The sequence below is a fragment of the Apis dorsata genome, unplaced genomic scaffold (assembly GCF_000469605.1).
Source record: "Apis dorsata unplaced genomic scaffold, Apis dorsata 1.3 scaffold_129, whole genome shotgun sequence".
Classification (NCBI taxonomy): Eukaryota; Metazoa; Arthropoda; class Insecta; order Hymenoptera; family Apidae; genus Apis; species Apis dorsata.
The window spans coordinates 574,228-585,043 of NW_006263422.1; the positions used below are offsets into that span (position 1 = coordinate 574,228).

Genomic DNA, 10,816 nt, shown 5'->3' on the forward strand with positions numbered 1-10,816 from the left:
ACCTTCGATTACCTATTCTTTCTCATTCGAAAATCCGCAATTAAAAATTTCGGATTAATCGTATCACAGGAAAATTCACATCACACTGAATGACATATATATATATACACATATATATATAGATGCAGCCTCTCAATACTTTGTTAAATGATCGAAAATCAAAATAATTTGGAACAAACATTTCGCGCGATACTTAAAACATCGTATTAAGGTACTCGTCTAGATCGGTAGAGGGCAGAATGTGTTTGCGAAAACTGAATGTTCTAAATTCGCGCTTTTACCAACAAATCGGGATATTCGTTCGTCTTTTGAAACTGCAATATTAGCAAAGACAGTATTTGTATAATTAAATTAAATTTGAACAATTTTCTACCTGATTAACTATATCTACATTAAGGTATTAACACATTCATTAATTAATACGGGGAAACTTATAACAGGAATCAATATTTTGAACATACGAAAGAATCATAAAATACAACTCATATAAGGCATACGTACATTTATTGGAAATAACAGGAGAATAATTTATTAGCCACTCTTCTTTTACAATTGTTATATCTATGACATTTTACATGCCTATTATTATTATAACCTATACAATAACCAGTCCACAACACAATAAGATATACTCGAATATGTAACACTTTCACGTAGCAATTTCGTTCTAATCCGTCCGTGTATTAGGCGGAACAAATATTACATTCACGAATTTAAACTTCACATAATTATAAACGATCATACGTCCTTCCACTAGACGTTTTTCTACTTTTCTATTGCTGTCTCTTTCGTCACAGTATGAAGATTCTTCTAAGTTCCACTAGAGGGCTATTGTTTTTATAAAATGAAAATCGTTCCCGCTTTAATTTCGGCCTTTCATATTCCTTAGTTCGTTGATTAAAACAACAATTTTTGATATTATAATATCATTCCATTTTTTTATTTTGTATTTTTACTTAACTGAGCATAATCTAAATATTTTATTTAGGAATTAGTTTTTTGTATAATAATATTATTATAAGATAAAGTTTATTCTATTTGACTTAAATGTTAATTGTTATTGTAAATACGACATAGCAACAAGAAATATACAGTGTTATTTAATGATATTAAAAAAATTTAATTATTTCTATTAAATGATATATATTGTAACGGGTAAGTTTTAAAAGAATTAATAATAATAGCTTTCTGAGATAGTAATTTTTCATTTTTCTATTGCATATAGAATATATTGCAAAATAATCAAATGAAGAAAAAAATTTCATTAATCTTTTTTGATAATATATAATTATTAATATATCATTAATATATTATTTTGTATATTAAAAAATTTAATATATAAAAAAATACAAAATATTAAAAGTATAAATATACAATTTTATTAACGTTTTTTTCTTCACACATATTAGACTTATTACATTTATAATAGAAAAAATAAGATATTTAATTTTGTTTATTATTATTATTATTTATTATTAATTATTTAATTTTATTTAATACTGTGAATACATATTAACTTCATAATAACTTTACACTTCTTAAGCTGTCCATTTTAAACATCTCGTATCAAGATGAGTACCTAAACATTTCATGCTACAATATCTAGCACCACAAGGAATACATGTGTAATTACTAGGGAATCCACAAACTGCACAAAACTGTCGTTCAGGAAATCTTGATACTGGTGCTTGAGCAGATGCATAATTAGGAGGATTTGGATTAATGTTAAGATCTTCTTCTACTAATTGAGCAAATGTTTTACGAAATCGTTGCTTATAATACTCTGCTGATCTGGTTTTTTTTCTTCTACCACCTCTATTATCTAAAGTTTCTTGAAATTTTGGAACTTTTTTACTCATTACTGAAAGAATTATAATACTTGTAAAATATTAGAAAAGTATAATATTTGGATTTATAAATGAATTGCAGAAAGTATTTAATATTATTATTATAATATTAATAATATTATTTAATATTAATTATACCTAAATCAGCATGCGGATCATCGTGAAAATTATCTTGTTCCAAAGCTTCCAATGCTTTCTTTTGTCTGCGTTTACGAGCAGCTTCATCAAGCACTCTTTTTTGATAAGCATCTTTTATTCTACCAGATTCACGTGCAGCCATTTTTGATTATTTTACAATGAATATATAATTTCTTAAACTATTTTATGATGTATTGTAAAGAAAAACATATTTTAATATTTATATTCCTTTCTCTGCTAAAGGAAATGATATTTGATCCATAAGATCATCTACTTTTGTTTGTAAGGTGTCTAAGATATCAGCAGAAATAAATAAATGTCTTTCATCTAAATCTTGAATAATAAATTTTCGTCCCAAAGCAAATGTCTCATCTAAATGTAAAAGAAATTGCTTCATAGCAGCATCACTGTAATTACAACAAATAATTTTTTTTAATATTTATTATTTTATTATAGTTATTTAAATAAAATGTCTAAGCGGAAAGGATTAACTCTTGATGAGAAGCGTATAAGAATGCTTCATTTATTTTATGAAAAAAAAGAATTTTTTACTTTAAAAGAATTAGAAAAAATTGCACCTAAAGAAAAAGGTATTATTGCACAATCAGTAAAAGATGTACTTCAAACTCTAGTAGATGATGGATTAGTTAGATCAGAAAAGATTGGTACTTCTGTATATTTCTGGACTTTTCCAGGGTAGGAACAAAATATATAATTTTATATATTTATATTTTTAATAATACAATATTAAAATAATTAATAAATATATTATGCAGAGAAAATATTACTGCAATAGAACAAAGAATATCTGAAGCCTCAAAAAAAATAGTAGAAGCAGAATTTAAACTTCAAAAACTTAAAGAAGCTTGTGAAAAAGAAAAGGTAATAATAGAATGAAATATTATAAAAAATTAGTTAATATAAAATTAAAATATTTAAAGGTTCTATTCATTTAATACTTCTTATTACTGCAATAAAATATATAGATAGGAAAAGAAGATACAGAGGAAAGGCAAATTTTATTACATGAATTAGAAGAATTAAAGGCCAAAGAAGATCAATTGAAAAAACAAATAACTAAATTCAGTGATGCTGATCCAGAAGTTATAGCTAAACTCGTAGAAAAAGCAAAGGTTGTAAAAATTAAGATTAAAAATTTTAAACTTTTATTGATTTATTAATTTTTATTTTTCAGGAATATAAAGAAGCTACTAATAAATGGACGGATAATATTTTTGCTATTCAAAGTTGGTGTAAAAACAAATTTGATATATCCGAAGGATATCTTAATAAACAATTCAACATTCCTGATGATTTAGATTACAAAGAATAAATTACAAAGAATAGAAATATTTAAAATTTTATTTAACTTTTTATTTTATATACATACCATTCAACTAAAATTCCTTTCGTGACATTTACCATGACTTCTTGTCTTTTACCTTTCACAGAAAAGACCAAATTCGTTTCATATTTACAATTCTCGTTAATAATGCTTGCACGCGTATAAAAATCATAGAATATGTTCGACTAAATCTCTAGATAAGAAAACCAATCTAATTTAAATTGTTCATTTTAATATATATCAATAAAGTTATTATTAGTGAAATATAATGTAATTATACATATTTTATTTCTAAATTGACAGTATTTTTATAAATTATAAAATAAATATATAAATAAAAAAAACAAAATTTTAATTTTATAATGAATTTATAATATTATTTTTATCATACGCGATTCAATAAAATTATATAATATTATATAAGAAAAAATATGTTTTATTTAATTAATTACCAAACATGATTTAATTTGTAATTTATAAATATATAAATTTTACTATTTATCTATGGTCATTTAAACATAATAAAAATTAATTTTAACCAAATTTAAATTTTATACAAATTATTTAACCAATCAAAGAAGAATCTCTAAAATTTTATTTAAGCGCCCTCTAGGAAAACATTTCGAATATCCATAAACTGTTGCATCAGCCATTAAAATACGCTGAATTCATGCTCAGAGGAAATCAGTGGTTATACATCGATCGAAGCATCTATTCACGGTCAGGCTATAAACGTCTGTAAAAATTTTTCTCGCGCGAGTGTTAATCACTTAAAGTAAGTTCGATTTTCTTTTTTTTTTAAACAATATTCTAAAATATTGATTAATTTATTCATTGTCCTTATTAAATTAATATTTCTTATGGATTTTTTGAAAAATTGCATAAATCATTAAATCATTTAATTAAAAATTTTAATTCATTGCGTTTATACACGTGCAATTGAATTATAGTTCTTGAGAATCCATAGTTAATGAAATTGTAATAATTTTTATTATATTTTCACATTATTCTCCATTATTTTATTCAAATATAAAATCAATGTGTTACGTAATATATCCATCATTGAACTTCTATTATATTTTCATTAATAAAAAATTTCTAAATTTTTTGATAAAATTTCTTATTTTTAATAACTATTATTTTAATTGCAATTTGCAAAACTATAGAAAGATATATCAATAGATTTGGTTATAAATTTTTAATTACGTTATATTTTTTTATAAAATTCACATTTTAGTATTTTATATTTTTTAAAAAAGTTATTATAAAGTATTGTAAAATATTATATCATCTATATATTATTTATTTATGTAAAATAATATCTTTATTGTATAAATTTTCTTTTATATTTAAGAGTTATGTTAATAGTTATGTTCGATATATATTTATGGTAAAAATGTATTAAAATTTTTAATATTATATTTTTAATATAAATAAAAAATGAAATATAGAATGAAATTTTATGTATCAGATATTAATGTATAAAAATTTTATATTAGATTGAATTGTTGCATTTAAATAGTATATTTGACCTTTAGACGAATTCTATATATGTCAATGTCATAGTATTTTTAAAATTGAATATTTTTATATTATAATATATAATATTTTCTTATTATATTATGCTTTTTTTAGTTTTAATTACTAATTATATGTTAATAAATTTTCAATTATAGCGTTTTCTTTTATCGTTTTGTGTATCGAATTTATTTGACATATAATGAACAGAAAATGAAATATGCATTAATTCATGATACATAATAGTAAAATTAAATTAAATTTTATAGTTTAGTACATATATATTTCTTGTGCAATAATATTACGAAATCTAATTTTTGTTCACGTGTCTCATGCTTACGTAACATGAAATAACGAATCAAAATTTAAAAATATATCTTATAAATACAAAAAATTAAAAAAAAAATTTTAATATTTTATTTATATTTTAAAAATTTACATGTGATAAATTTTATTCAGATTAGAAAAGAATGGGTGTTCCTGCTGGTGATCCAGAAAAAGGAAAGAAGGTAAAAGTGAAAAATATATAATTTTAATGACATTGTTATTTTCTATTACTATTTAATATTATTCTTAATTATTTAATTTTGAACATATTTAAACAATTTTGTAAATATAAATTTTTATTCGAAAACGCGTATAAAATTTTGATCTCGTGACACATAAGAGTTGATACATGTGATTATTGTGATACACATGATCACAATAATAATAATTTGTTCGATAATATAATATCGATAATATTATATTTTAATTTCTATCAAATTAAATAAGTATTTCACGATTTTTATTTTATATTTGAAAAATTAATATATTATTTTAATAATTTTATTTATTATTTTATATTAATTTAATATTTATTTGTATTTCACTATTTCACATTAGATTTCTTTTTTTATTAGATTTTTGTACAAAAATGTGCACAATGTCATACAATTGAATCTGGTGGTAAACACAAAGTAGGACCTAATCTTTATGGAGTATATGGTAGGAAAACTGGTCAAGCACCTGGTTATAGCTACACAGATGCGAATAAACAAAAAGGTAAATAAAGGAATATCTTTTATTAAAATATTTTTTAATATAATATACAATTTTTTAAAAATATTTAAGCTATATTATGAATATTATTTTAGGTATTACTTGGAATAAGGACACTTTATTCGAATACCTTGAAAATCCAAAAAAATACATTCCTGGTACAAAAATGGTGTTTGCTGGTTTGAAGAAACCGCAAGAACGTGCTGATTTAATTGCATATATCGAACAAGCTTCAAAATAAGCTTAATATCTTTCAAAAGTGATAAAGCACGCTAGACGTGTACAGCGGGTAAAGAGGATTTAGTACTAATTATCATTTCAAACCTCATGGATACCCTGCATACATTTCATTTGACTCATTCATTGATTCTCCGTCTGGTACTCGAGCGTTTACAAAGTCTGAATAGTGACAACTTATTAATTATAAGTAGGTGTATCATGCATGTAATTATGTACATTGACAGGAGTTGAACTAGAATTATCTAGAATCAACTCTGCTTTATCATTGAAGATATTTTGGTGCTCTCTCGCGATGGCTGAGCCATATGTAGATTGTGCACTATTATTTATTTATGAACTAAACTGTTAAAATCGTTCAATGAAGTATTAAATTGTAATGCAAGAATATGAAAATACAGATTCGACAATGAATTTGTAATATTCATTTTCTCTGTATTAACAGAGAACGAGTTTTTTAACATCAAAAATACGTCAAAGTACAAAAAGGCAATAAAGAGATACGCCTTGCCAATAATTTGAATCTAAATTTTACTGGTATTAAAAGATTGTATTAATTACACAAAGGAGAAAATAGTGTCAATAGTAAAATTTGAAAAATTCTATTCAAAAAATATGAATGGAAATAAAATAAATAATTGCAAACATTTAATTGTATTATACATTATTAAAATAACATTATTAAAATCCATTTCAAATGAATTTAGATAAGTATTTATATTTGATAAGAACAAGGAAGGATGCGGTTAAAAATGCCAGGAAATAAAACCATATTCAAAATTTTATATAGTTTTCAACTAAAAATATTTGCATTTCGTTTCGATAATTCGTGAAAGTAAGTTGTTTTTATTTTTGTTAAGTTTCTAATTACAATGGAAAATAATTTCAATTCTTGTGATGAAAAAATATCAAATGCTATTAATAATCACATAATGAGAAACAAAAAGAATTCTTTAAGATTTAAATTGGTTCGAGTATTTAGTTCAGGAACTTTAAAGAATCCAAAGAGTCCAAAAAGTGTTTCAAATTCTCCAAGTTCGAGTCCTGATTATAATATTTCGTGTCAAAAAATGAGATATTCTTGGCATTCTTCACCTAGCAAAGAATGTCATAAATTGTGTTCATTGGAAAGTGATATTTCGCTTTCATCTTCGAAATCAATCGTAAATACTAGTTCTACAAATTCACCAATTACTTCGTTTTCACCGCAGACAACTTATTCGACTTGGTATAACAATGGAAGGTAAGTTTTTTTTATAAATTTATAAATATATGAAAATATTGATTAAAATATTATTATTCAAATATCAAAGAAGTAAATATATATATATATAAATTTTTATTTTTTATTTTCACTATTACATATGAAAATATTTATATGTAAAAATATATATATATATACATAGATATAGTAAATATTTTGTTCATCATGATATATAATGTTTTAATAACAATAATATTTTTTTTTTCTTCAATAATTTCACTGAGAAAATAATACATTATTTTAACTACGAAAGTATCTCGAAATATTACTTGAAAAAGAACAATGTATTTTCATAATCGCAGTAATGTTTTATAAAAAAATTATATAAGAAATTAATATATTAATATAATATATAATATATATATAGTATGTATAAATGTATATACAATTTTAATATTATATAGGCAAATAAATTAATCTTATTATAATAATCTTCAAAAAGTTTTATTAAATAAAGCAATATGAATGTGAATATGAATATGAAGCGTAAAAATGGAAAAATAGACAAATACTTTGAAGGTATTATGAAACGAACGCACACCGGTAGTGTGGGATGGGTCGATGCAGCGCCGGCGCTGCAGAACATAACCAAGAAGACGAATATCCCCACCAATTCTCTTTATCGTCGAAACGATCGCGTCGACGTGTACCCACTTCTCCATCCATCTCACGAAACAGAGTGAGAAGAAAACAATCTCTCTATCTCTATCTCTTGTTCTCTTTCCTTCTTACTTTTCATCTTTGCCTCTTGTCACACGAATACAGCTCCGCAGAACACTATACGAAGCACCTCGAACCAGTGTAGAACGGTTTGTAACAAAGTAGAGCCGTTTTCGCGTTTACCTCCTCGTGGGGAATTAGGAATTGAATAAAATTCACGCAGGTATGTATCAAACTCATTTTTTTATCGCGCCTTGATATCATGTTTATGTAATTGATTATTTTTTAAAAATATTTTATAGTTCTAATTCTTTATATATGTTTTATATTGTTAGAATGTATAGTGACAACAATGACAAGTAAATTGCCGCGCTTTTGCATAGAATAAATGATATTATTTTTTAAAAATTATAACGTAAAATATCACAAAAATGTATATCATTAAAAACCTTGTTTGGACTCTTCCAAATATGCAAGCATTGCAGAAAAATCTCAATATGTATTTTTATACTTATCATTTTATAGAATTTTGTTTCCAAGTTTTACATATATTAAAATATTTGTCTACTCCTTAGAAAAACAATAGTGCTGTAATCATTGCGTGACTTGTTCACAGCAAGTTTCGAAAACGATTTATTCATTCATGTAACGGTTTTTTTCGAATACCATGATGAAAATCTATCTTGATTTGATCAAACGTATCATCTCTATATATTATCCATATAATTTTATTATTAATAAAAGTTGTAGTTTATGCATATAAATAATATAATTAAAAATGATACAATACGTTGAACATATTATCGATAAAAATTTTATTTATTTAAAGCTAATTATATTTTAATTTTTTTATTTAATAAATGTTTCTTTCTTTATTTGTTTATTTACCAATTATAATCACAAATTATTTTTATTCAATTAAATGATTATAATTTATAATAAATTTTAACGTAATATTTAATAGAAATTTGACGTGATGTTCAAGAAATTTTACGATCATAGAGCAAAACGCATTTTATACTTTTAGTTTTTCAAATGTCTGAGAATGGCCTCAAGCAAAGAGCATGATTTAGGGCATACATGTTTCCTAAAGTATATAGCTATATATACATATACAACAGAACAAGAAGTACTTATACACATATCCATTTACACACACGAGTATTCGTGACTATATCTATTTGTAGCCTGCATCATCGGGCAAAAAGTAGGTCTAGGGAATCAGCTGACCGAAAGAGGCGCGTGCGCTTTACTAAAAGCAGAATACATTTGAAACGCCCACTATACACCTACTGGTAGAATCTTGGAAAAAGTCCTCGAAACATGGATACTGATAAACCTACAAAAATTTTTTTTTACTTAATCATTCATTGATTACACATATTACACACACACACATACATACATTTATAGATGCATTAATGATATTTTACATTTAGAAATATTATATATTATATAGATTATATATTTGATTTATGTAGAAAGAAACTTGTAATACATATAATTATAAAAATAAAAAGATAAAATAAGTATATCATAACAGAGAAAAGTTGTAATAGAACTTTTTTTTTTATATTTAATAACGATTATTGTTTATATTGTATATCTAGCTTGTTTTTTTTTTTCACTTTATTTTCCGTTATCTCATTTATTGAATATTTTGAAATTTGAACATATCCGTTCAATTATTATCAGCGCATTTTGCAATGCACACGTAATGGATCTTTGACCATGACCGAGTGAGAGTTTAACGCGAATAAACATAGTCAAGGTTAATATGACATTTGAGTAAAAAAGCAATGAGATTTTGAAGAAATCGAATATTTTTTCGTGATGTAAGACAAATAGGAAATTTAATAATGCTTTCGTTTTCACGTATACAACTCATTCGTATGATCGTAACGCTCTCTCCGTTGCGTAAAACAGCTTTCTTAAACAAAAGAGGATTTGCCAGTGAAAGGAATTTCACCGTTAGCCGTGAGAAAAAAAGTAGTGCAGTGACATACGGAAAATCTTATTACTTAACCATACTAGTTACATTTTGCGGTCATAAAATCGTTAGTCTACCTTCGCGTTTTTTATCATAAATTAGTTTCAGAACTATATATTTTAATCATATTTTTATAATTATAATAAACTAGGAACTTTTTTCTTTAAAAGCATTCTCTTTATTAATGAATAAAATTATCCATTTTCATTAAAACTCGGAATAATACACTACTTGGTCAAAAATGATATTATTCGAATTTACTTCATTTAATTACCATTTAATTATCTGATAGGATTATCGTTGATCGTTAAGTCGATTGAATGGAAAATAATTCACTCGCATTGAACTGGATTGAATTGATCGGAAGTTTAAGTGGATTTTTATTTCAACGAATAATTCCATAAAATTACAATCTCGTTACACGATCGAAACTTCATTTTAAAAGATAATGAACACGCGACGAAAATAAGTTTCGGTTTAAGAGCGAGGATAATTAGCGCGTTTGATTGAAACAAGTGAAATGCTTCGTTCGGCGCTTCGTTGTTTCCGCGTGCGTAGAGTTTCTGCATGAAAAAGTGGGGCGCTTAATTCCCATGGTTGTATCTCAGTTTGAATCGAATTAGAAAGGGAAATCCTGATTAATTGTTGCCAATAATGATACACAGTGATGAAGTACTCGCCGCAACAGCAGCAGCAGCAGCAAAAGGAAAGGAAGTCGGAGAGCGACGTTTGCTCGATTGGCGCGGCGACACCGAATCGTGGCGGAGGAGGGAGGC

At 24.9% G+C, this 10,816-nt stretch overlaps 5 protein-coding genes and 1 long non-coding RNA gene across 8 annotated transcripts in view; 3 read left to right on the plus strand and 3 right to left on the minus strand.

Annotated features, from left to right (window-relative positions):
- LOC102677201 (inositol polyphosphate multikinase) overlaps positions 1-826 on the minus strand; it is a 4,684-nt gene extending 3,858 nt beyond the window's left edge. The window contains exon 1 of one of the 3 annotated variants that reach the window (XM_031509167.1): positions 502-826. The gene's annotated coding sequence lies outside the window, so the exon portion shown is untranslated. Of the gene's footprint in view, positions 1-2; positions 275-501 lie in introns of those variants that run through there. The other 2 variants (XM_031509168.1, XM_031509169.1) reach the window with 2 other exon arrangements.
- Positions 242-3,588, plus strand: LOC102677053 (meiotic nuclear division protein 1 homolog). Its single transcript, XM_006612910.2, has 5 exons — positions 242-397; positions 2,442-2,681; positions 2,762-2,867; positions 2,972-3,118; positions 3,181-3,588. The coding sequence occupies exons 2-5, from the start codon at positions 2,455-2,457 to the stop codon at positions 3,316-3,318; spliced, it is 618 nt and encodes a 205-aa protein (XP_006612973.1). The 5' UTR covers positions 242-397; positions 2,442-2,454; the 3' UTR covers positions 3,319-3,588.
- LOC116184835 (zinc finger HIT domain-containing protein 1) lies at positions 1,360-2,389 on the minus strand. The gene is made up of 2 exons (XM_031509170.1): positions 1,986-2,389; positions 1,360-1,861 (listed from the first exon to the last, which is right to left on the minus strand). Exons 1-2 carry the CDS (start codon positions 2,125-2,127, stop codon positions 1,539-1,541), a joined length of 465 nt encoding a protein of 154 aa, XP_031365030.1. The 5' UTR covers positions 2,128-2,389; the 3' UTR covers positions 1,360-1,538.
- Positions 1,732-3,505, minus strand: LOC102676908 (general transcription factor IIH subunit 5). The gene is made up of 3 exons (XM_006612909.2): positions 3,376-3,505; positions 1,986-2,392; positions 1,732-1,861 (listed from the first exon to the last, which is right to left on the minus strand). The coding sequence occupies exons 1-2, from the start codon at positions 3,408-3,410 to the stop codon at positions 2,206-2,208; spliced, it is 222 nt and encodes a 73-aa protein (XP_006612972.2). The 5' UTR covers positions 3,411-3,505; the 3' UTR covers positions 1,732-1,861; positions 1,986-2,205.
- A 364-nt stretch (positions 3,589-3,952) lies between the features above and the next one.
- LOC102676772 (cytochrome c) lies at positions 3,953-6,778 on the plus strand. The gene is made up of 4 exons (XM_006612908.2): positions 3,953-4,105; positions 5,308-5,357; positions 5,751-5,892; positions 5,985-6,778. The coding sequence occupies exons 2-4, from the start codon at positions 5,319-5,321 to the stop codon at positions 6,128-6,130; spliced, it is 327 nt and encodes a 108-aa protein (XP_006612971.1). The 5' UTR covers positions 3,953-4,105; positions 5,308-5,318; the 3' UTR covers positions 6,131-6,778.
- A 1,035-nt stretch (positions 6,779-7,813) lies between these two features.
- On the plus strand, positions 7,814-10,784 carry LOC116185215. Its single transcript, XR_004150015.1, has 2 exons — positions 7,814-8,273; positions 10,706-10,784. It is a non-coding gene; the product is annotated as an uncharacterized LOC116185215 (long non-coding RNA).
- The last annotated feature ends 32 nt before the right edge of the window (positions 10,785-10,816 follow it).